We start from the raw sequence: 25,793 nt of genomic DNA on the forward strand, positions 1-25,793 counted from the left end.
CCACAGGAATCACAGTTACCAGCTTCCCTTGTGCTCTGAGATGGAAAAGTCTAATACTCTTGGTTTCTCTCTAAAATCCCCCAGCAGGTGGGGAAGAGCTGATCTCTATTCCTTGCTGAAACTGGAATTCTTTTTTCTACAGCTAAAAGGCTTTTGAAGACTTAGTAGCCTTATACCAGCTACAACAGCTACCACCAAAGGGGGAACCTGAAATGTACTTTTCTCAACACTCCTGTTCCTTCAGGCTACACCTCTGAGCAGGACTTATAGGCAAATAAAAAGCAGGTATATAGGAACAGGGCCAGCAAATGGGGAAATAGTCTCAGAGTAGGAACTGACCATGGTGCTCTCCTGTCCTCTGCTCATTCTTCCTAATCATGTAGTCAGAGTAGCACATATCTTCGTGAAGTCCTGTGGCAATATTCCCAGGATGCTGCCCTCATAGACATGTGAGTCTGGGGAAATTCCAAACCACAGAGCAAAGGCCCCAAGGGTAGGGCTGATCTGATGATTAGGTAAACTGAGGAACAGGTTCCCTTCCTCACACTGCCTTTTGTTAACAGGAGCCTACCTTTGATCCCTCAGTCACCCTGCCTTGGGGCCCTATACATGACTTGATTGGATGCTATCCAGTGGCCTGACAACCCCCCACTGCCTTCATCTGTGGAAATCAGCAGGACACAATGATCTTGTATACTGTCAATAAGAGACTCAGGAGAGACTGAGCTAGGAAGAGGACTTCAAAAGTTAGGACCCAAGCAGCCATGATTTTAGTCTCTTGGTTCTATAAACTGTGAGGCTATCTTGGGAAGCCTCAGCCAAGATCTCAAAGCTCCCTAAGGAAAGAAGTCTCCTAATAAGCAGTACCAGCTGGGTCTACAGTGCTAAATGTCTTCCCTCTAGGATCCACTCCATCCTATAATAGTAATAAAAACTTATAAATAAATACCCAAGGCTACTGTATAACATACTTGATGCCTATTTATAAAATTAACTCCCCAAGCCTAGAGGGCACAGATCATTCCTGTACTCAAATATATTCAAGGAGAGCAATTTATCTTTCTACTTGTGTCCCACTCTATTTTCCACTCTCGAATTTCTGATTTTAAATGTCCATGTTTTTTTATTTTTTATTTTTTTTTTTAATTTTTTTTTCAACTTTTATTTATTTTTGGGACAGAGAGAGAGAGAGAGAGAGAGAGAGAGAGAGCATGAACGGGGGAGGAGCAGAGAGAGAGGGAGACACAGAATCGGAAGCAGGCTCCAGGCTCTGAGCCATCAGCCCAGAGCCTGACGCGGGGCTCGAACTCACAGACCACGAGATCGTGACCTGGCTGAAGTCGGACGCTTAACCGACTGCGCCACCCAGGCGCCCCTAAATGTCCATGTTTTAGTGTATTTTCAACCCTCTATGGGTCTTTGTCCATGAAAATGTCTTTATCAGCACTTTCTACTTAGTAAGTAACTGAAAACGTATTCTTTTCCTAAGCGCACATAATCCCAATTCTTTTTATCTTTTGGCCCTAGTCTTACATTTATAGTCTTTGATTATCTCTTTGGTTTACCTCTGCATCAATTTATTCATTCATTCAGCAAATGCTGAGTGTCCACCCTATTCTAAGTACTGGGAGATGACATGGCAATGAATCAAACAAGATAAAAATCCCTTCCGCTCAGGGAATTTGTATTCTAACAGAAGGAGTCAAACAACAAACATAAATAAAACTATTAGATTAGAAGGCGGTAAGTGCTAATAATAAAGCAGAAAAAAGGAGGGAAACAAAGGCAAAACATCATAATGCAAGACTTAGAGAACTCAGTGACTTATAAAAAGGAATAAAATTGGAATCATAGGAGTCCCAGAAGATGAAGAGAGAGAAAAAGGGGGAGAAGGTTTATGTGAGCAAATTATAGCAGAAAACTTTCCTAATCTGGGGAAGGACACAGACATCAAAATCCAAGAAGCACAGAGAACTCTCAGTAGATTCAATGAAAACCAACCATCACCAAGGCATACTGTAGTCAAATTCACAAAATACACAGATGATGAAAGAATTATGAAAGCAACAAGGGTAAAAAGTCCTTAACCTATAAGGGAAGACAGATCAGGTTTGCAGCAGACCTATCCACAGCAACTTGGCAGGCCAGAAAGGGGTGGCAGGATATTTTCAATGTGCTGAATCAGAAAAATATGCAGCCAAGAATTCTTTATCCAGCAAGGCTGCCATTCAAAATAGAAGGAGAGATAAAGCATTTTCCAGACAAATGAAAATTAACCATCCCTGCAAGAAATTTTAAGGGGAACCCTTTGAGTGGAGAAGACAAAACAAAACAAAAAAGACCAAAACCAACAAAGACTAAGGATGAGTACTCACTCTAAATGTCAATAGACTAAACACTTCAATCAAAAGATATAGGATATCAGAATGGATAAGAAAACAAGACCCATCTATATGCTGCTTACAAGAGATTCATTTTAGACACAAAGACACCAGCAGATTGAAAGTAAGGGGATGGAGAACCATCTATCATGCTATTGGTGGTCAAAAGAAAGCTGAAGTAGCCATACTTAGACAAACTAGATTTTAAAATAAAGACTATGACAAGAGATGAATAAGGGCATTATATTGTAATTAAGGGGTCTATCCCCCAAGAAGATCTAACAATTATAAATATATATGCTCCCAATGTGGAAGAACCCAAATATATAAATCAATTAACCACAAACATAAAGAAACTCATTGATAATAATACCGTAACAGTAGGGGACAGATGGACAGATCATCCAAGCAGATATGTACAAGGAAACAATAGTTCTGAATGACACACTGGACCAGATGGACTTAACAGATATATTCAGAACATTTCATCCTAAAGCAGCAGAATACACATTCTTCTTGAGTGTAGATGGAACATTCTTCAGAACAGATCAGATACTGGGTCACAAATCAGTCTTTGACAGGTACAAAAAGATCAAGATCATACCTTGCATATTTTCAGACCACAACGCTATGACTCGAGAAACCAACCACAAGAAAAGTTTGGAAAGACCATGAATACTTGGAGATTAAAGAACATCCTACTAAAGAATGAATGGGTGAACCAAGAAATTAAAGAGGAAATTAAAAAGTACATGGAAACCAATGAAAATAAAAACACAATCAAAACTAAGAGGCAACTGACAGAATGGGAGAAGATATTTGCAAACAACATACCAGATGAAGGGTTAGTATCCAAAATCTATAAAGAACTTATCAAACTCAACACCCAAAAAATAATCCAGTGAAGAAGTGGGCAAAAGACATGAATATACACTTCTCCAAGGAAGACATCCAGATGGCCAACTGACACGTGAAAAAATGCTCAACATCACTCATCATCAGGGAAATACAAATCAAAACCACAATGAGATACCATTTCACACCTGTTAATGTTAATGGCTAACATTAACAACTCAGGCAACAACAGATGTTGGCAAGGATGTGGAGAAAGAGGAACCCTTTTGCACTGAATGCAGACTGGTGCAGCCACTCTAGAAAACAGTATGGAGGTTCTTCAAAAAATTAAAAATACAACTACCCTACGACCCAGCAATTGCACTACTAAATATATATCTAAGGATACAGGTATGCTGTTTCAGAGGCGCACGTGCACCCCAGTGTTTATAGCAGCACTATCAACAATAGCCAAAGTATGGAAAGAGCCCAAATATCCATCAATGGATGAATGGGTAAAGAAGACGTGGTATACATATACAATGGAGTATTACTCGGCAATCAAAAAGAATGAAATCTTGCAACTACGTGGATGGAACCAGAGGGTGTTATGCTAAGCAAAATTATTCAGAGAAAGACAAATATCATGACTTCACTCATATGAGGACTTTAAAATATAAAACAGATGAACATAAGGAAAGGGAAGCAAAAATAATATAGAAACTGGGAGGGGGACAAAACATAAGAGACTTTTAAATATGCAGAACAGAGAGTTACTGGAGAGGTTGTGGGAGGGGGGATAGGCGAAATGGGTAAGGGGCATTAAGGAATCTACTCCTGAAATCATTGTTGCAATATATGCTAACTAACTTGGATGTAAATTAAAAAATAAGTTAAAAAAACTTAGGGAAAAAAAAAAAGAAAAACACAACAACCAAAAACCTCTGGGATGCAGCAAAGCAGTCATAAGAGAGGAGTATGTAGCAATCCAGACCTTCCTAAAGAAAGAAGAAAGGTCACAAATATACAACCTAACCTTACACCTAGAAGAGGTGGAAAAAGAACAGCAAATAAGGCCCAAAACTAGCAAATAAGGGAAATAATAAAGATTAGAACAGAAACCAATGCTATTGAAATCAAAAGAAAACAAAAAAATAAGCAAAAACAAACAAACAAACAGTAGAGCAGATCAATGAAACCAGGAGCTGATTCTTTGAAAGAATTAACAAAATTGATAAACCCCTAGCCAGATTAATCAAAAAGAAAATGGAAAGGACCCAAATAAATAAAATGATGAATGAAAGAGGAGAGATCACAACCAACACCACAGAAATACAAATAATGAGAGAATATTATGAACAATTATATGCCAACAAATTGGGCAATCTGGTAGAAATGGACAAATTCCTAGAAACATATAAACTACCAAAACTAAAACAGGAAGAAACAGAATTTGGAACAAACCCATAACTAGTAAAGAAATTGAATCACCAATCAAAAATCTCCTAACAAACAAGAGTCCAAGGCCAGATGGCTTTCCAGGGGAATTGTACCAAACACTTAAAGAAGGATTAACTCCTATTCTTTTGAAGCTATTCCAAAAAATAGAAATGGAAGGAAAACTTCCAAAGTCATTCTACAAGGCTAGCATTACCTTGAGTCCAAATCAGACAAAGACTCCACTAAAAAGGAGAATTACAGACCAATTTCCCTGATGAACATGGATGCAAAAATCTCAATAAGGCACTAGCAAACCAGATCCAACAATGCATTAAAAGAATTATTCACCACGATCAAGTGGGATTTATTCCTGGGATACAGGGCTGATTCAATATCTGCAAACCAATCAATGTGATACATCACATTAATAAAAGAAAGGACAAGAATCACATGATCCTCTCAAGAGATGCAGAGAAAGCATTTGACAAAATACAGCATCCTTTCTTGATAAAAACCCTCAAGAAAGTAGGGATAGAAGGATCATACCTCAAGATCATACAGGCCATATATTAAAGACCCACTGCTAATATCATCCTCAATGGGGAAAAACGGAGAGCTTTCCCCCCAAGGTCAGTAACACGACAAGGATGTCCACTCTCACCACTGTTATTCAACATAGAATTGGAAGTCCTAACCTCAGCAATCAGACAACGCAAAGAAATAAAAGCCATCCAAATCAGCCAGGAGGAGGTCAAATTTTCACTCTTTGCAGACAACGTGATACTCTGTGGAAAACCAAAAAGACTCCCCTAAAAAGCTGCTAGAGCTGATACATTCAGCAAAGTTTCAGGATATAAAATCAATGTACAGAAATTGGTTGCATTTCTATATACCAATAATAAAGCAGCAGGAAGAGAAATCAAGGAATCGATCCCGTTTACAATTTCATTGAAAACCATAAAATACCTAGGAATAAACCAAACCAGAAAGGTGAGAAGTCTATACACTGAAAACTATTGAAAGTTTATGAAAGAAATTGAAGAAGACACACTAAAAAAATGGAAATAAACATTCCATCCTCATGGATTAGAGGAACAACTATTGTTAAAATGCCGATACCACCCAAAGCAATCTACATATTCAATACAATTCCTATCAAAACAACACCAGCATTTTTCACAGAGCTAGAACAAACAATCCTAAAATTTGTGAAACCAGAAAAGACCCCGAATAGCCAAAGCAATCCTGAAAAAGAAAACCAAAGCTGGAGGCATCACAATTCCAGACTGCAAGCTGTATTATAAAGTTGTCATCATCAAGACAGTATGGTACTAGCACAAGAACAGACACATAGATCAAACGTATGGCCAACTAATCTTTGACAAAGCAGGAAAGAATATCCAATGGAAAAAAGACAGTCTCTTCAGCAAACGGTGTTGGGAAAACTGGACAGAGACATGAAGAAGAATGAACCTGAACCACTCTCTTAAACCATACACAAAAATAAACTCAAAATGGATGAAAGACCTAAATGTAACACAGGATGTAAGACATCATAATCCTGGAGGAGAAAACAGGCAACAACCTCTTTGATCTTTGGTGCAGCAATTTTTTACTTGACACAAGGGAAACAAAAGCAAAAGTGAACTATTGGGACATCATCAAAATAAAAAGCTTCTGCACAGTGAAGGAAACAATGAGTAAAACTAAAAGGCAACCAACAGCATGGGAGAAGATATTTGTAAATGACATAGCAGATAAAGAGTTATTATCCAAAATCTATAAAGAACTTATCAAACTCAACACCCAAAAAAGAAATAATCCAGTGAAGAAATGGGCAAAAGACATGAATAGACACCTCCAAAGACATCCAGATGGCTAACAGACACATGAAAAAATGCTCAACATCACTCCTCATTCGGGAAATACAAATCAAAACCACAATGAGATACCACTTCACACCTGTTAGAATGGGTAAAATTAACTCAGGCAACAAGGATGTTGGCAAGGATGTGGAGAAAGAGGAACCCTTTTGCACTGCTGGTGGGAATACAAACTGGTGGAGCCACTCTGGAAAAACAGTAGGGAGGTCCCTCAAAAAATTAAAAATGCAGCTACCTATGACCCAGCAATTGTACTACTAGGTATTTATCCAAAGGATACAGGAGTGCTGATTCAAAGGGGCACATGCACCCCAATGTTTATAGCAGCACTATCAACAATAGCCTAAGTATGGAAAGAGCCCAAATGTCCATCAATAGATGAATGGATAAAGAAGATATTACTCGGATAATATATATGGAATGGAATATTACTTGGCAATCAAAAAGAATGAAATCTTGCCATTTGCAACAACGTGGACAGAACTAGAGTGTAGTACGTTAAAGGAAACAAGTCAGAGAAAGTCAAATACGAGATGATTTCACTCAAATATGGAATTTAAGATACAAAACAGATGAACATAGGGAAGGGAAGCAAAAATAAAACAAGGAGGGAGACAAACCATAAGAGACTCTTAAATACATATAACAAACTGAGGGCTGCTGGTGGGGTTTTGAGTGGGCAGATGGGCTAAAGGGCAAGGGGCATTAAGGAGGAGATTTGGGATAAGCACTGGGTGTTATATGTAAGTGATGAATCACTAAATTCTATTCCTGAAATTAAAGAAATAAAAATAAAAAATAAAGAAGGTGGTTAAGTACTATAAAGATAAATAACAGGGAAGGGGGATAGAAAGTGCTGGAGGGGTGGAATTTTAAGTACGGTTGTCAGAAAGACCTCACTAAAAGAAGAAAAGTTGACCAAAGACGTAAGATTATGGGACTGATGGAGCAAGCTATAGCTGAGGGAAGAGCTTTCTAGGCAGAGAAAGCAACAAGTATGAAGACCTTGAGGGACTGGTACACCTTCAGTGTTGAAGGAAAAACAAAAAGGCCAATGTTGCTGGAGCAGGGTGAACAAGGTGAGTAGCAGGAAATGAGGTCAAAGCAGTAAGCGGGGAGAGGAGGGCAGATCCTGGAGGGTCTCACTTGCCTTTAAAGGACTCTAGTTTTTACTCCAATATAGGAAGACACAGAGGGTTTTGAGCAGAAGAGTCACATAACCTGGCTTCTATGTTAACACTATTCAGTCTGGCTGCTGTGTTAAAAATGGACTGTAAGTGGGCAGTTGTGGAAGCAGATACACCAGCGACTGCAGAAGTCTTGGAGATAGAGAATTCTGGCTTGCTCTAGGGTGGAAGCAGTGGAAGTAAGAAGAAACAGGATTCTGGATATATTCTGAAGTTAAAGTCTATGTGATTTGATGAACCGGAGATGAAAAAGAGGTGTCAGGTAACATCAGGGTGCTTTGACATGGACAATTATTAGGACGGGGTTGTCATTCACTGAAATAGGGAAGATGGCAGCAGTTAAAGGGGAGCAAAAAAGTCCAGCGTTTTGTATGTTAAATTTGAGATATCTATTAGGTATCCAAGTTGAAATGCCAATTGGCAGCTAGATATTCAGAACAGACTTCCAGTTTGGAGCTAAAAATTGGGAGTCATCCACACTGAAATGGTTTTAATGTGTAAGACTGGATGAGCTCACTGCAAGTATGTGTGTAAATAAATACAGAAGCGGTCCAAGGACTGGATTCTAGAGTTACTAGGTTGTAGAAATGAGGAGAAACCAGCAAAGGAAACAAAGAGCAGTCAGTAAACTAGAAGGCACACCAGAGAACATGTCCTAAAGCCAAGTAAAGAAGGGCTTTCAAAGAGGGAGTGTCAAATGTTGCTATGCGGGATGAAGGTGAATACGCCATCAGATATGTGAAGTCATTGGTGACCTTGATAAGAACAGTCTTGGTGGAGCGAGCTTAACAAGGAATTGATTGTGAGGGAGTAGAAACAACTCTTTTAAGATGTTTTGCTATAAAACGGAACAGAAAAACGGGAAGCAACTAAAAGGTGAAATGGGGTCAAGAGGCGTTCATGTATTTGTAAGATGAGGAAAATGACAGCATATTTGTGTACTGAGAGGAAGATCTAGGAAAGAAAGGCAAATATTGACTCTAAAAAAATGAGAGGGGCGACTGGGTGGCTCAGTCAGTTAGGCCTCCAACTGTGGCCCTGGTCATGATCTCAGTCAGTGGGTTTGAGCCCCACATAGAGCTCTGTGCTGACAGTTCAGAGCTTGGAGCCTGCTTTGGATTCTGTGTCTCCCTCTCTCTCTGCCCCTCCTTGCTTGCGCTCTCTCTCTCTCAAAAATAAACAAATATTTAAAAAATTTAAATAAATAAATAAAAATGAGAGGGAACTGCTGAGAGATGTCCTGAAAGGTTAGACGATGGAATCTACCATATAAGTAGTTGGACAGGAGCATGGATAGTTTGTTCATAGCAGTTTCTCAACCTTGAAACCAATGACATTTTAGCCTAGATAATTCTTTGTGTGGGGAGCTGTTCTGTGCACTGCAGGATATTTTGCAGCATCCCTGGTTTCTACCCAGTAGTCCTGCGTTCCAGTTGTGACAACCAAACCTCTGGGGAGCAAATTCAATCCCAGCTGAGTATACAGTAACAGTTATTAACAGTATACTGGTATATATTAGCAGGAGGGAAAGCGGAGTACATGGGTATAAATACTGCAAGGTGCTTAGATGTAGTGGTGGGAGCTTGTGAACATTTTCTAATTGCTTTTTTTTCTAATTTTTTTAATGTTTATTTATTTTTGAGAGAGAGAGCAAGAGAGCACGAGCAGGGAAGGCACAGAGGGAGACAGAGACACAGAATCCAAAGCAGATTCCAGGCTCTGAGCTGTCAGCACAGACAGAGCCTGACGTGGGCTTGAACTCACAAACCGTGAGATCATGACCTGAGTCAAAAGTCGGATGCTCAACCGACTGAGCTACCCAGGCACTCGTACATTTTCTGATTGCTTCTATTTTCTCACTAACATAGCAGCCAACGTAAGAGTGAGAATGGGGGGTGAGATATGGGAGATTTGAGGTGTCAGCAGGCATAATAAAACAGTTACCAGAAACAAGGCAAGCGAAAGGACTAGGGAACATAAAGGACCCGCTTGAGTGTCAGGGTTGAATTTAAAGTAAGACAGGTCAACCTGGCTGTTTTTTGCTGGCCCGTTTAGCTGCATGGGTCTAGAAATCAAGTAGGTGAAGAGTTGAGGCTGATGAAAGCCAGAGAGGTGAGGGAGGCGAGGTGTTTGCAGTGAAGTGCTCATGACTGGAGTTTAGCTGGAGGGAAATGAATACTTGTAGGGGATGAGGTCAGTGGAAAGGAAGAGCAACAGATTGTAGGGCCTGATGAAGAGACGAATTGTTGGATTCAGTGCACTAAAGGGAATGAGCTACAAAAATAGGAGGGATGTCTCAGAATGAAATATGGAGGAGCTGTAGGCCTCCACTAGGACCAAGGGAATGAGTGGCTGAAGTGGGGGTGGAGGACACGATCACGGGAGGAGCACAGAGCTGAGGCCAGAGCATTAGAAGGATCACCTACACAGGTACTAAAGTCATCAGGATTTGACAGGAGTGGTTGCGGCATGGTATAGTTAACGGATGACATGTGTTTCAAAGCTCAGATGTGTTAGGGATGAGAGGGAATAGATCGAACATAGTATGAGGAGAAAAAAGGTCACCTACACCACCCTCTCCAGGGCCAATGGATGTGGGTGAGAAAATACCATCATTAGACACAGTAGGAGAAGCAGAGTTCTCAGGGGGAAACCAGGGTCCTGAACAGGAACGTAAAGAGAACACTCAGAAAACAGGATGAGGATATAGGTAATTTTACTACTAATCAGTTTAGTTCCAGAGAGCACAAAAGAATTTCAGGAGGAACAAATAAGGGGTGGAGAGTAACAGTTATTAGAGTGCAAAGCTGAGAGGAGACTTGCTGGTTTGGGTCTCCTCGTGGTGCTGGACAAACAAGATAAAGGGCAGGATGTTAGTTCCAGAGGGCTGTGGTAGGGAGGGAGGTGGATCTGGGGCAACCCTTCAAATCCACCAGGGGAAGTATATGTAGGAGCATGTGGGAGTAAGTGCAAGGAGGAGGGACAGCTTTGCTCTTGAGTTACAAATTCGTACAAAATTAGACCTGGCCCCAGGCTATTCTGAGACAAGTCCTGAGGACCTACCCCAAAGAATTTAAATGGGGTGACAAACACAAAGCACTCAGCATAGAGCCTGACGCTGAAATAGTATTAGTTATGACAATGCTGTTATTAAGGAGATGTCAGAAGAGGAGCTGAGATATCCCTTCAATCTCAGCTCCACAGCAGCAGCCCTGCAGTCAGCCAAGGCACTGCTCTGACCCCTGACTCCTTATCCATTCACCCCATCAACAAGAATTTATCCAGTGCCAACTCTGTATTGTTCCTGATTAACACAAGCCAATTACCAACATACAAAACCAACAATATTTTATTGCTGAGTCAACTTGAGGTTCAAATTATGGGAGACAGGAGTCCATAGCCTCACCAGGGTGCCCAGATCAGACAGAGGTTAAGGTCCAAGTTCCTGTAGGCTCTACTTAGGGCACTATCTACTCTGATCATGTTAAAGTTGTTAGTCCCTCCAGGTCACTTCTACTTCATCTGTCCGATACCTGTGAAAAAACAGGAAAAACTTGATGGATAGCTATCCCTTAGAATCTTCCATTCTTCCCTGCCTTCATGATCCTGGAACCTCTTCCCTGCTGATTTTTGCCTACTTCCCATATAATCCTATCTACCCCTCCAAGAGGTACACACCTCTGTGTGATTCCAGAATCACTGAGGGGGGTCCTATGCCCGGCCCGGAACATCTCCCAACCAGCCTGGGCTATCATGGCTCCATTGTCAATGCAGAATCTGGGAAGGAAAAGAGATATGAAATTTGGAATCTAAAGGTGAAAAATCACAGTGATTAAAGAAAAAAAGAAATCAAGAAAGAGAAAGGGCCTTTACCTCTCATCTGTGGCAAAAAGCCGGGCTCCACGTTCCTGGCACATTGTCTCCATCATTTCCTGTAGCCTCAAATTACCTATGAAGGGGCAGGAGGTAGGGCTGGCTTAGTTTCAGCCATTTCTACATGGTCCAGCTATACACCTCATGTGTATTTACTTACAAAAATGAAGTAGGGGTTTAGGGGGCAGGCATTGGGAAGCGGAAACTAGCAATTTCCCCAAACTCTTAGGGATTAAGACTATCAGGAGGAAGATGCAAATGCCCAAGAACAGCAAAGAGGGGCACAGTTCAATGATACATACACCCCACACCTCCCACGATGAGGGCCTCCTGGGAGCCACAATGTGCCATGGCTCGCTCTGTTATCTCTACCAGCATTGCAAACACGGTTTCCTGTGGGGGACAAATAAGGTGTCAACACCAAAGGGGATCCCAGCTTAGTTCTGCTGTACTATATAAAAGGTCTTCCCGTACCAACGTTCAGTCCCAGCTTTTTATCCCATTACCTGCAGAGAGAAGCATAAATCCTCAGGAGTACACTCGCCTGTAGCCAGCATCCGTTGGGCTACATCCTATCATTAAAAAAAATACATAAAACAATGAATTGTGGTTTGGGGATGACAGGAGAGCAAAAATTAGTGCACTTGGAGGATCATCATGTTTCACGACAATTCATCTCGCCAGTGTATCTACAGCATGCTTTTGCCTTTCACTGGCATTAAGCTACAGAACAGGCAACACTGATTCAGGATTCAATAATTACAAATGCCTGCCCTGGCACCCCCAACCTCCCGCCCCGCCGACCCCTTACTCTGCTTAACTTTTCTCCATAAGGCTTATCATCATCTGGCTCTTTTTATTATCTGCCCCTTCTTTGTTTCTTCATCTTGTTGCCCCCCTCCCCCATTACAATGTAAGCTCCAAGTAGGCAGGGACTTTGATTTTGTTCCATCCTGTGTTGCTATTGCCTAGAAGAGTGCCTGGCACACAGAAGATGCTTAATACATATTTGCTAAATGAATTTATTCAGCATCTAATATGGCCCAGAACTATGCTACAGGCAGGAAATACAATGGTGAGCAAAACAGATATGCCTCATATAAAAGCATGAAAGTGATCTCTCCTCACCTATCCCACACTCACCTCAATGAAAGACAGGATCCCCGAGAATGAGACGTCCATCCCCTTTACAGTATACGGCAGCTCAACTAGTTTCTTGCCTCTGTGTAGGAGGGAGTATACGATGTCCTCAACCTGTAGTTAGTTGGCTGCTTACCCTCCAAAGCCCCTCCAAAGCCTTCTTAATGTACATACAGGGAAATCACTGAAGCCCCGCCAGGCAGCCTCCTCCCACCTCATGTCCCCTTACCGCTTTGCCATCTGTTCGATGTTGTAGCCCGGACTTGGGTCATTGGAAATCTAGCAGAAGGAAAAAGAGGATAGAGCCAGATATCTAGGAGGCATAAGAAACTAATTTATGACCTTCTCCCTCCATTTCTAATTCATCCATATCTCATGTTTTCTCCAGCCCCAGTGGCTTACCTTTAGCACTCGAGCAAAACGATCCAGACAATTACCCACAGCAATATCGATGGTTTCTCCAAAGATGCGGTAACGATGTTCTGAATATGCAATCACCTAAGGGTGATGAGGATGTCCATGAAACCTCAAGTCTGTAAAGAGGAGTATTTGGCTTTGGGGAAGAGCATAAGAGAGGATCAACATGGCCACTGCAGCTTCCAATGACAAACAGAACAAAAGAACTTACCCAAACCTTGAATAGGTACTTTCTCATAGCTCTTATCTCAGAAGCTTATATGTACCCTGAGGATTCCTAGAGCAGATTTCTCATCTACAGATGAGAAGCCTAGGTCAGGCAGAAGCAATTCTCGTTTTGAATACATTTTTCTAGATTGGAGGTTCCTAATATATCCTTTAAATGCAGTCTTGACAATATGGATTAGGAACAGGCTTTCCTACTTGGAAGCAGGGAACCAGAGTCCTTCTAGGTTTTCCCACCAGCACAGTGTTATTTGGAAACAAAACAAGAGGTAGAGTTGAAAAACTCAAAAATCCCATGTTGGGTCACACTAATGACCTACCCAACTCAACACTGGCAATTGACTTATGTCCATTCTTCACATATGACTAGCTTCTAGCACACAGAATATTTATCACCCACTCACACATATACTCCTGACAATGAGTGCTTCATTAAGACTGTAAGAAGTCCTTTTCCCTTTTCGATGCTACTAAAGATTTCTTTCCATTCTGATGTAGATCATACTCTGCTGTTAAAAGGCTGGCCACAAAAGGGGAAAGAAAAAAATCCCGCCTTTCTACTTCTGTTATCTACTCCTCTCTACCAATCATCTTCTCTGTTTTTCCCACCTAACCAAGTTTCAAGAGGGAAGAGAAAAACTATCACTGCTCCTCTTCGTTAACTCTTGCAAGCCTCCATTGCTACTTTCAACACCCTAAGTCCTTAATTTTGTATGTCATCCTTCAGGCCCCAACCTGCTACTTGCCCTCTACCTGTAAAAGTTCCCATGTCATTTTCATGGGAATGTGTACTTCATTTTAAATGACTATTTCACAAAATGAAGTTTTAAGCCGTTCATAAGCTGGGGACAATGACTTTTTCTGACAATAACCCCATCAGGTGCTCTGTGGGAAAGGAAGGCTAGAGTTCTCCAATCCCAACCTAAAAAGGTCTCGTAAGGTACCCCAAACAACTCTGGTTTAGCTTATAAACTTAAAATACCTTCTACCTTATAAAATGTTTTAAAAATTACTTATATTTTCACTCTTAGAATAACAACTTCTATTTACTGCCAGTAACATAAAACAAAATAGGAAATTACTGTAAAGAAACAAATTACATGGTATCCCTCGGTTTTAGTTGCTAAGGTACAGGGGAAAAAAAGCTTCAAAATAATAAAAGTAAAAACACTTTCATTATTTTGAAGACCTCAATCCTTACCCTTCTTTCCTTTTCTAAATGGAAAGTTTTTATCTTTATAACCATGTATACGAAAGCCATCTAATGTTCTGATCATGCTGTCTAAACCTACAATGTTGTAAACTTTCTTGTGGGTTTTCTAGCTTGTCTTAGACAGCCCAGCTTTGTTCTTGAGTTGCTGCCATTCAGGTACAACAAGAAAGTTGCTGATACACTGCCTTAGAAATTATGAAGCAATGATGGAATACTCCAAATACCTGTGTATTTCCTCCACTGACATACAGCACGGTAGGGCTGGTGGCTCCAGTAATGAGGCGGCCCATCTCAATGTGGCCTATGCAGTGGTTCACGCCCAGCAAAGGCTTATTCCACAGTTGGGCCACAGTACGGGCCACAACAGCCACAGAAACCAGTGGGGCACCCATGCCAGGGCCTAGGGGGATATAAATGGGAGTTAGAATCCTACAGACACTGGGAAAAACCGAGCTGGGGAAAGTAAGGGATGTGAAAGGTGGGGTAGGAGTAGTGGTGTAGTGGTGGTAGCAGAGAGCAGCAGGCCATTCTGACCTAGCCAGGCTCCAGGTATGTTCTTCTATCGCCAGTCTACCAGCTATACCTTTGGTGTAGGCAATGCAATCAATATCCTGGGAGGTTAATCCAGCCTCTGTTAGTGCCTCCTGTAGCAGGTCCAGTATAACAGCTCGGTGATGCCTGGCAGTATCACCTGGAAGGAATCCTAGGAGATGGACACAAGTCAGAGATCATAGGGTTTTTCTACAGCAAAGGTAGGTAGAAGTCATAAACGGGTGTTTTAGTTGTTGTGAAACAGAATGAAAGAAATCTCACTTAAAACAGAGTCAGGAGGCTGTACGGGGAAGCCTTCACACCCCACCACTCCTTCTCAATTGCAGACCCCGATGAGAAAAGAACATACCTTGCATTCCCAACAGGAAGAAGCCTATCATTTACCACCCCATCAAGAGGAAGAGATTTTCCAGCCAACGAAAAGCCACTACACTTGGATCTCTCAGTTTACTTCAATGGACTAATTTAAAATTAAGAGTCCCTCCCAACTACCCCCACTTCCCTATAAAAGATTAATCCTTTCATTTGGTCTCTAGATTTGCCTATGGTTTTGCCAAAGCTTCCCTGATCTGAATCACAATTCTCTACCATTCCTAAATGAGCCCATTTTACTGGTAAAACAACTGGTTGTTTTATTTTTTTTTCAACATTTATTTATTTTTGGGACAGAGAGAGACAGAGCATGAACGGGCGAGGGGCAGAGAGAGAGGGAGACACAGAATCGGAAACAGGCTCCAGGCTCCGAGCCATCCGCCCAGAGCCCGACGCGGGGCTCGACCTCACGGACCGCGAGATCGTGACCTGGCTGAAGTCGGACGCTTAACCGACTGCGCCACCCAGGCGCCCCTTTATTTTTAAGGTTTACACAGTGTAGGAAGAATCTCTTTCACTCTCCTCAAGTATCTTATCTTACAGGTTTTCAGATATACTCTTTCTGGCCTGTTCAGGTAGGCTGACCAGCTCTCAGAAATGCCTTTCTTCATACTCAACTCCTACTCAGCCTCAGGACTTAATTCAAGGGATAACTAACTCAAACCGTTTAGTGATCTTCTCTGTGACCCTACCAGCCCTGTGCACGATCATATCATTGTACTTTACACACTGTGTCGTATATCAATTATAGCATTATAATCACCTGTAGTTTTCCCCAATTTAACCATAAGCATCTCAAAGCACTGGCTATTTTATTTATCCTTGCATTCCTGGTGCCAAAATGCCTAGAAGTGTGAGTGCTAAACACAGATATGTATTTTCTAACGAAAGAGCTGTCACAACATCACCTGTTCAGGGAGGCTTTTCAGGTATATACAAGTCAGTGGTCCTCTCCCACATATGCAGAAGTTTTAGGGGTGGGCAGACAAAATACAACACAGTAACAAATAACATACAAATCACATTCATTAAAAGTAATACGTCTAACAATTTATTTCTTTCTCAAGACTCAATAATGCAGGTATGACTATTCCCATTTTAAGAGTAAGGAACATAAATCCAAAAACAAATACTGAAAATGAATATTGCTGTTCCTAACACCCAAGCTGCAATTCTACACTCCTTCTCATTCTAGGAAGTTCTGACTGCATCTGCGTTACACTGTTCATCTTACCATAAACTTCTGTTTGTATGTCCGACTCCACAGAAGCTCAAAACATTTATTTTTTGCTTCCGGCTGACAATAAGGACATAAAAAGCGCTCAACGAAAGCTAAACGAACCCAGAAGATCCAGGTCCAAGTGTCTGTCACTCTTCTATCAGCCTAGTGAGGTTAATCCTGCCCCACGAATCTCAGACACTCGGATCAACAGCTCTGTGAGGGGACAACGCGCTCTACGCCCTACTTTGCTAGCGTTTGGGCGGATGGAAGGCGCTGCCGCGCGAGAAGGGCGCTGTGAACTGTCAATCCCGCACACACGCACCTGTGCCGGGAGGCGTGACGTAAGTCCGCCGCGGGTTCGCCAGCACCGCGCCATCCCGCACCACTCCCACGCCAATCTTGTTAGCGCTGCCTTCAAACCCCAGCACCGTCGGCATGGCCGAGCCTGGGAGAAAACGCCAGCAGGGCTAGCTACCACCGCAACCGTGTAGCCCTCAGCAGGCCGTGCTGGGCCGCGGATTCCGCAGCGCACGGGAAGACTACGTACCCGGGGGCCGGGTACCAGCGTGCACCAAGAGATGCCAAAGAACTCCCGCGGAGGGCGCCGCCGCGGCAGCCCCGCCCCCGTCATCACAGCGGCCCATCAAGGCCCCTTCAAGGACCTGTCCTCCTAACTGCCAGGGACGCTGAGCCGGCATCTGCTCCTTACATTCCTATCCATCTCTTTACTTCTCTCCCGTTGTCCAGCCAGCCTTCTCCACTGACTTTTTTCCCTCTCTTGCACAGCATTGGGATCTTCGGTCAGGGTGATAGAATGAATCCTGCATCTGGCACGCCGATAAACAGCCCAAGAATGGAAGGCCGGGGCCTTCAGTCCCCTGGAGAGTTGCAGAAGGGGGTGGGGTGGGGTGGGGGGAGTAGGGCGAGCCTTCCCGTCACGTGGTTCCAGACAGACCAATCACGCGCATGCCCCCGCCTCAGGCTGCACATCTCAGATCACCTGACCACTCCAGATACCCACGTGGGGGCACGGCGTGCACGAATTCTTTGTGCTCGGGTAAGGAGGAGCCAGGCTGGGAGCCGAGCAGGTCAGATGCAGGGTTGCTCTTATTTTGCCCAGCAGTGGGGTTTCTTGATCGTCTGATCTGCAAGCTAAGTCGGGACCCTTAATTAAGGCCCTCGATCGGCTGGAGGGCAGATCTCGCGAGCACGGCACAAAGCATAATGAAATGATCTAGTTTGGTGGGTGAGGGGCTGAAGGGCCTAGGTTGCATGGAGGCGGGGAAAGGATTCAGAGATAGTTTGATTTGAAAGGCGGTACCTAGTGCGGGGGCGCCCGAGGAAGTCGTTTTTTCCCCAGCTTTAGCTGGTTTCACGACATCTCGTCTGCAGGTAACGCGGTAAAAATACTGCTTCGGTGGGCGACGTGGTACAGGTTCAGAAGGGCGTTCGCTACAGTGATGCCGAAGCGTGGGAAAAAGGGAGCTGTGGCAGAAGACGGGGAAGAGCCCAAGATTGGTAAGAGAATGAAATGAGGCCCTCTCCCTAGGGGCTGCCGTGAGGGGGTTTCTAACCCCGGTGAACAGGAAGTGCGGACCTGCTGACTGCGTTTTTGCAGGCTGAAGAAGTCGCAGCAACTGCAAGCTCATAATGGGGGATCCAATCCGGATCAGAGTTGGATACTGCCAACTTTATCATTGTATATTGCTTATTTTGTAGAGCCAGAAGCCAAGAAGAGTAAGGTTGGAGCAAAGAAAAACGAAAAAGAGGCAGCAGGAGAGGGGCCGGTCCTGTATGAGGACCCCCCAGATCAGAAAACCTCGCCCAGTGGTAAATCGGCCACACTCAAGATCTGCTCCTGGAATGTGGATGGGCTTCGAGCCTGGATTAAAAAGAAAGGTTTAGATGTGAGTGGAATTCAAGGAGGGTTCCAGAAGAGACATTCTTCAGTATTGAATGATTTGGGGATTTAATCACCTTTCCCTAACCTGTAGGTTTTTTCCCCTTGTCTAGTTTTTTTTGTGCAAGAGTTAAAAGGAGGGGCTTCACCAACCTTTACCTTTTTATTTCCAAATGTCTTTTTCAACTTATTTCCATTGTTTTAATGGCTTCATCCCTTCCCCTGCATGTTGCAAAAACCTTGTTACTGGACTTGCTCCATTTCATTTCCAGTTTATCCTCCGTTTAAATACTACTGCTTAGGGGTGCTTGGCTGGCTCAGTCCACCAGTTGGTGAACTTAAGCTGCTCCATGTGTGGCAGAGCTAGAGTTTACTTAAAATTAAATAATCACTGCTTAAAAATCTTAGATGCCTATCCTCTGCCTGTGGAAGAAATATAATCTCTTCAGTGTTGCATGTAACACTCTTTACCTCTCAGTTGCCAGTTCTATAATTTAGAAGTGTTAAAATCTCGTGCGACTCTCTAAGCAGTGTATCTCTAGTACTTGGCACAGTCTTTAGTAAATGTTTGATTGATAATCAAACGTTGCTGTCTGAATTGATAATATTTTTCTTACCTTTCATCTCGCTCACAGTGGGTAAAGGAAGAAGCCCCAGATATCCTGTGCCTCCAAGAGACCAAATGTTCAGAGAACAAACTACCAGCTGAACTTCAAGAGTTGCCTGGACTATCCCATCAATACTGGTCAGCTCCTTCAGACAAGGAAGGGTACAGTGGTGTGGGCCTGCTCTCCCGCCAGTGCCCACTCAAAGTCTCCTATGGCATTGGTGAGACCCTGTTAATTCCTAATCCCTGAGGTCTTTCAAACCAATTGCTAATTCCCGTTCCAGCTCCTAATGGGAGTTACTTTCTTTGCTTTCCCATTCTGTACACTTTTTTATGCTGATCTTGTTTCATTGTTTCTGTAGGTGAGGAGGAACACGATCAGGAAGGCCGGGTGATTGTGGCTGAATTTGACTCATTTGTGCTGGTAACAGCCTATGTACCTAACGCAGGCCGAGGTCTGGTCCGCTTGGAGTACCGGCAGCGCTGGGATGAGGCCTTCCGCAAGTTCCTAAAGGGCTTGGCTTCCCGCAAGCCCCTTGTGCTCTGTGGGGACCTCAATGTGGCCCATGAAGAAATTGACCTTCGCAACCCCAAGGGAAACAAAAAGAATGCTGGCTTCACTCCACAAGAGCGTCAAGGCTTTGGGGAATTACTAGAGGCTGTGCCTCTGGCTGACAGCTTCCGGCACCTCTACCCCAACACGGCCTATGCATATACCTTTTGGACCTACATGATGAATGCTCGATCCAAAAATGTTGGTTGGCGCCTTGATTACTTTTTGTTGTCACACTCTCTGTTACCCGCGTTGTGTGACAGCAAGATCCGTTCCAAGGCCCTGGGCAGTGACCACTGTCCCATCACCCTGTACCTAGCACTGTGACACCTCCCTTAAATTACTTTAAGCTGGGGAAATAAGCCCCCCAAGCTAGCTTTAAAACTTAACCTCCCCAAACTTCTTTAAAAACTGCTCTCTAAAGAAATCTGCACTGTTACTTCCCTTCTAAAAATACGAGTCCTTCAACCAGGCTCCTAGTGACACTTAGGTTTCCTTTAAACCCCAATTTTTTTGTGCTTTTTTTTTTTTTTACATTAAACAAAAGCTACTGATGACTTTCTCTGAACTGTCCACATGAAAATAAAGAGCCATAGTTTCAGCCTTGCTGTCTTTGTATTCTACCCCTTTGTGGGGCTACAAATTCTCCTTATCTTTTCATGTATAAAGATAAACAACTTGGAAAAGGATAGTCATGACCTTATTTATTTACAAGCACAGGATGAATCCCTAGCTTCCCCCAAGACAGAGCAACCTTATCCAGCTCAGTTAAATACTGCAACTGGGGGGTAAGGTTGGAAGGAGGAGTTAAGGGAAATTCAGGACTAGGGGAACATACCCCACATTAAATAGTTATATACACATCAGTTCCTGTGGTCTGTACAGAGCAGCGGCTGACCCCATCCCCACCCCCCGGGACACAGAATGGGGGGACAGGAGACTGAGGGGACTGAGGCCAGCGCCAGCCCCTGGTGAAGTGCAATAGCAGCAGCAAGGTCCTAATGGTGCACAAAAGGGAGGGAACCCCCAGGGCTACCCACCCCCACCCTGCCCTGGAATGTTTAAGGGACAGGAATGGCTCTCAGGGAGTATATAGGAAGGACAAGGCTAGAACCCTCTTTTAGGACCCAGGTTTAGGGGCAACATTTTGCCTATTTCACCCTAAACACAGCAGCCCTTGGAGGAAAGCAGATGGCCAGCAGTGGTCTTATCTACCCCTCCAAACCTAAGTGAGGGTCTGGTTCCTTCCTACCTCTCCCCAGGGAAAAGGAAGGCAGCTGCTTGGCTCCCCTTACAGAAGCCAAGGGAGCCTTTTACCACGGTTCCCTTTGTAGTGTCACTGTCCCCACCAGGAAGGGGCCAGGCACAGTCTGTGGGTCGTTGTGGAGCTCAGGAGAAGTTCTGGACAGGGTGGCTGACCTTCATACAAGCCCAGTAGAGGGCCCGGCCCAAACACAGCACAGCCAACAGGATGACAAATGCCCAGGCCGCGTAGATGCCTCCATATCGCCGGGCGTGCTTCCATGTCCCAAACTGATGAAGAAGAAGGAAGATGGGGTTACTGTTGATCTCTCACCACTTCCTAAAAGCCCTAGTAACAGCAACACAGAATGGAAGCTTCAGTGCCTGGTTGCCTAACCACGTGTATCCACCTTCAGAGACCTTCTTAAAGGCCCAATTGTGCTCTCTTCCCCTAGGGAGGTACATAACTTGTACAATCCCAGACATCTGTCTGTTTCTTAGTGTTGGACAAGGGAGCCAATTCTAACAGCAACTCTTAATTTAAGCCACTTCTTCATTGCCCTGTCATTTGCATAAAGAAGATGGCTGTTTTTCACTCCCATAATAACAATGGAGATTGTTTATCAGTTACCTTCAACTTCAGCTCACGTGTACATTAAAACAAGGCAAAACAAACAAAAACCCCTCGGTTTCTTTCACTTTTTTTAGGTTAGCCATTTCCCAAATTGTAGGCTATGGAGATGAGGCTGAAGAACGAAGGGCCGGATCAAGGTTACTCACAGCAAGGCCAGTGGCAGTGACTGCCAAGAGTAAGCCAAGCAAGAAACAGCAGATACATCTCTTTCGTGGATATCTGCGCCCAATAGATGACCTGTGGGGAGGCAAACAAATTGATGCTTGCAATGGCCCTGCAGGTTTTACAGTACATGTTACAAAATTACCAGTTCAACAATGCCACTCTCCAGTCACTTACACTTTCCTGCAGTGAGGGCAACGGGCCAAGGTTCGGTCTGTGAACTCTGTCCACTATGGAGAACAAAAAAGGGAGAACCCAATTAATAGAAGCAGGGTCATGTCCAGTGAAGGCTCTGGGGCAGGGGAGGGTGGGAAAAGGAACAGAAGGGAAATTAAAACAGACCTTCTCAGTATTCATTATCATAACTCAGAAATATATTCATGATTACTTCTGTTTCTCCCGCTTCCTCCCAAGGCTTCCCAATGCTCCTCCTCACCAGGAAAGTATTCTTGCAATGTCCACAGATGACCCTGACACCTACAGGCTGTGGTTCTGGACTCAGAGGTCCTGGATGCACAGGCCCCAGGTTGATGATTCTTTTGCTGTAATGGAGAAAAAGACTACGTTTAAATCATTTTTAATCCTAAAATGCCCACACTAGCCTTCCTTCATAGCTCCCAATCCCTGCCTTTCTAAATTCCTCTACTTCTCTGTACACGGCATATACTCTGCCCCACCCAACCCTAGCCCGAGGGAAGGTTGAGAAATAGCACTACTTAAACTTCAGGTCTCTAACTTCCATTATACCTGAGGATAATTCACCCAGTCCCCTAGACTCTCTATTTCCCTAATGGACATAAATTTCATCCCAGTCTTTTTACTGAGATTTGAACAAGATGGCTGTAAAATTCTAACGGTACAACAGTCCCTAACTTTTTCTCCTTCTAAATAAACACCTTTACATGCTCTGCAAACATTCATCCTTTTTAGGGCTTTCCAATTATTCCCACTGATGCCCTTCCCCACCTTATGCCTCTTACCAGTAGGGCCGAGGGCAGGCAATCCTCTGGGAAGTCACTTTGCAGATAAGGAGACAGTTACAGGGGCACCGAACATATTTTTTCCCTGGAGGTGCATTCTTGATTGGCTAGAGAACAATGAGGACATCGGTAAGCAAACCTTTAATTCCAATCCCTTCCATTTCCTCCAAAAACACCTTCTGAGAAGAGATCAGAGAGATAAGGTCTTAGCCAGATAAGGTCTTAGCCAGGTCAGAGAAATGAAAGAAAAACATATAGCAGAAGATTTGCAAATAAAGACTAGGCTTAAGTATCCAGAATAGAAATGAAGGTGCAGGATGGTAAACATCAGCTCTGGTGAGTGGCTGCTGGGGAAATGGTGATGTGAGACTCCTGGAACTGAAACCTGGGTTTCAGGATTACCATTCGGCTAACACCTGAACATCAAGGTCTAGAATCAAGAGATCAGAAAGAGGATCCAGGAAACAGGGCCCATTTCATAGATGTGTGTAACTCACAGTGGCTTCATTGCAGACGCCACATTTGACTACATGCTGATGCATCTTGCCTTCCACGTTGATGAGAGACTGGCAGACTCGGCAGGTGATCATGGGGGCACTCCCACTGTCCGGGCTGGTCAGGGGTGAGTAGGGGGGTGGGTCCTCCCCAGGCAACACGGCTGGGTGTCCCTCAGGGAACGGGGGAAACGCTGGAGAGGAAAGTAAAAAGAAGGGTGGCATCACTTGTAGACACCCCTACTGATGCTCCACGGGGTCAAGGAACTCTTATTGGTCCTCAACCCTTCTGATCTAGCTCGGCGGGCTTCTTATAATCCGTGCTTCAGTCAGCTTCCTTAGACCCCCCTTCGGTTCCCAAGTTCCGGTAACAATTGCGGAAAGAAGAGAGCTTCACCCAGTCACAGGTGCAACTGCTCCGCACCTGGCGCCTGGGCCCCGCCTCCGCCCTCGGCCCCGCCCCCTCCCGCCTCTCAGCGTACCCCCCCGGGAACATCTTGGACCCACCCCGGCTTACCCTGGGGCGGGGCATGTTTACCGGCTCCGTACGGTGGTGCGGTGGGGGTCAGGCCTCCCCCGGGCCCAGCCCCACTCCCGCCCGGCCCCACTAATCCGTTGCCGCCGGCGCCACCGTCGATGGGCTCGGAGAGCAGCGGGGATCGCTCTCCGTCTGCCGCCATGGCCGCCACCACCGCCTACTGCTTCGGCCAAGGACCCGGCTCTATTCGCCGCCGCCGTCTCCGCAGCCACCGCCGCCGCCGCTACCGGGTCCCCAGGGCGCCTGCGCGCCGCGCGCCCAGCTCGCCCCGCAACCAGTGGCCTGCCCCGCCCGATTCCGTCCCGCAAGCACGTGATAGGCTGTCCCCGCCCCCGCCGTGCTATTATTCGTGGAGATAAATCAATTCTTGGTCCTGCGAAGGCAGCTCTTTTTTTCCATTGGGGAGAGTCGCGGCAACGTCAACTGTCACATGACCTCCCGGAGGCCGCTGGGCCCGCAAAAACTGCACGTGACGAGAGGTTCTGCGAGCCATTGGAAGCGTGGCCCATCGCGTTACCTCCAGACCAGGAGGTGGGACTAGGCTGCTTCAGCTCACTGGTCACCTGTTTCAGGAAGCCTGGCTTCCTCTGTTACGCGCGCAGAGCGAGTGCATAATCATTGCTCCTCATTGGTCCAAAGATACCACTAAAAGACATCTCCTCTTTGCGGTTATAATTGGTCTCCTATTGGCTGGCCTCTCGGTCTTGTGACTAGTGAGGTGCAACTGTATTGGTCCGAACTTAGGTCCAGAACTCGGGGGCGTGGCTCTAGTGAAAGTGCTGGAGCTTGGGCTGAGTAGCCAGAGGAGGAAAGGCTGGCGACAGTTAGCCGCTCTGCTCAATGAAATAACCTGTAGAAAGTCGGAATAAAGATGTACCAGTAGGAAATGCATTAAAATGTTAAGATAATCATCCAGCCTTTCCCGCTGGAGTTACTTCTGGAACAGAACACAGGACTGGCTTCTCCAGGGACCAGCCCTGCAGACCCCACCCTCTCACTCCGCATCCCTGATTATGAAACTACCTTTTATGAATCTGGATCTATCACTACAGGGATATTTCATATTTCACTCAGTTTCATGACCCCTCCCAGTCCTAAATACATATGCATCATAAGTGTTTTTTGATTGAGTTAACCAATTAAGTACAAGGATGTTTTAGTAACCTTGCTGACAAGATGAGACAGTCTTGAGACTAGTCTCAACTTAGTCCCAGCGAGGAGACTGCCAATGGAGGTTATTCTGACAAGTACTGGAGAATCTCCTGAGCCCCTCAGACGTTTCAACATACAGCCAATCCTACTCACTCTCCTGTTCATCCCTATACATCCTCCATACTCAACTTGCATAGCAGATGACACAAGTTTACCCAGCCATATCCGAAAGTAGAGTCCTATGAAACCTTTCCTCAGCTGAAGTGAAAAAAACGAAGACAATTACCATTATTATGGAAAAAAATTTGAGTAGTCCCGAATCCCCAAAATAATCTCTTAGGGTTTTCAGATACCTTAGGACACATCTTGCTAACGGATGCACAAAATACATGGAGAAAAAAGTACAGATGCTCAAAGACAATTCAATTCAAATCTATGGCGGCTTAATGCTGAGTGTAGTTCCCAGGGAAGGAGCTTGGTGGTGCCACTTTTCCTTCTGTGCGAACGGCCTCCACCACAGCTAGCTGCAAAACAGTGAAAGCTATTTTGCTTTTCTGGTAAAAGTGAAAATCCTCTTTTGGATTTCTTAAGCTTAGGGAAACCAGGTGCAGTCAATACCACATTTCGGTGCACTTCGCTTTAATGCTCCTCGAAGATATTGTGGGTTTTGTTTTGTTTTGTTTTGTTTTGTTTTTTTAAACAAACTGAATGTTGTGGCAACCCTGTGTCAAGTAAATTTATCAGTGCCATTTTTCCAACAGCATCTGTTCACTTTGTGTCTCCGAGTCTCAT

The 25,793-nt window shown here is 44.3% G+C and overlaps 3 protein-coding genes across 7 annotated transcripts; 1 reads left to right on the top strand and 2 right to left on the bottom strand.

The window, feature by feature from the left end:
- Positions 1–11,056: 11,056 nt before the first annotated feature.
- Positions 11,057–17,386, bottom strand: OSGEP (O-sialoglycoprotein endopeptidase). 2 transcript variants are annotated; one of them, XM_003987378.6, is made up of 11 exons: positions 17,062–17,383; positions 15,177–15,296; positions 14,818–14,993; positions 13,141–13,236; positions 12,968–13,017; positions 12,742–12,820; positions 12,105–12,170; positions 11,901–11,991; positions 11,599–11,674; positions 11,404–11,502; positions 11,057–11,258 (listed from the first exon to the last, which is right to left on the bottom strand). In XM_003987378.6, exons 1-11 carry the CDS (start codon positions 17,174–17,176, stop codon positions 11,219–11,221), a joined length of 1,008 nt encoding a protein of 335 aa, XP_003987427.1. In that variant the 5' UTR covers positions 17,177–17,383; the 3' UTR covers positions 11,057–11,218. The 2 variants fall into 2 exon arrangements, with proteins under 2 accessions (XP_003987427.1, XP_044915569.1); XM_045059634.1 differs by having other exon boundaries at positions 14,818–15,296; positions 17,062–17,386.
- A 286-nt stretch (positions 17,387–17,672) lies between these two features.
- APEX1 (apurinic/apyrimidinic endodeoxyribonuclease 1) lies at positions 17,673–20,400 on the top strand. 3 transcript variants are annotated; one of them, XM_003987382.5, is made up of 5 exons: positions 17,673–17,796; positions 18,132–18,257; positions 18,459–18,646; positions 19,275–19,467; positions 19,609–20,400. In XM_003987382.5, the coding sequence occupies exons 1-5, from the start codon at positions 17,706–17,708 to the stop codon at positions 20,124–20,126; spliced, it is 1,116 nt and encodes a 371-aa protein (XP_003987431.2). In that variant the 5' UTR covers positions 17,673–17,705; the 3' UTR covers positions 20,127–20,400. The 3 variants fall into 3 exon arrangements, with proteins under 3 accessions (XP_003987431.2, XP_003987430.1, XP_003987432.1); XM_003987381.6 differs by having other exon boundaries at positions 17,745–17,827; XM_003987383.5 differs by lacking the exon at positions 17,673–17,796 and adding an exon at positions 17,834–17,981.
- Positions 20,401–20,488: 88 nt separating this feature from the next.
- PIP4P1 (phosphatidylinositol-4,5-bisphosphate 4-phosphatase 1) lies at positions 20,489–24,376 on the bottom strand. 2 transcript variants are annotated; one of them, XM_003987384.6, is made up of 7 exons: positions 23,850–24,376; positions 23,315–23,505; positions 22,818–22,924; positions 22,274–22,379; positions 22,015–22,067; positions 21,822–21,912; positions 20,489–21,332 (listed from the first exon to the last, which is right to left on the bottom strand). In XM_003987384.6, the coding sequence occupies exons 1-7, from the start codon at positions 23,989–23,991 to the stop codon at positions 21,189–21,191; spliced, it is 834 nt and encodes a 277-aa protein (XP_003987433.1). In that variant the 5' UTR covers positions 23,992–24,376; the 3' UTR covers positions 20,489–21,188. The 2 variants fall into 2 exon arrangements, with proteins under 2 accessions (XP_003987433.1, XP_003987434.1); XM_003987385.6 differs by having other exon boundaries at positions 23,829–24,374.
- Positions 24,377–25,793: the final 1,417 nt, after the last annotated feature.

This window comes from Felis catus, chromosome B3, assembly GCF_018350175.1.
Source record: "Felis catus isolate Fca126 chromosome B3, F.catus_Fca126_mat1.0, whole genome shotgun sequence".
In the NCBI taxonomy this organism is placed as follows: Eukaryota; Metazoa; Chordata; class Mammalia; order Carnivora; family Felidae; genus Felis; species Felis catus.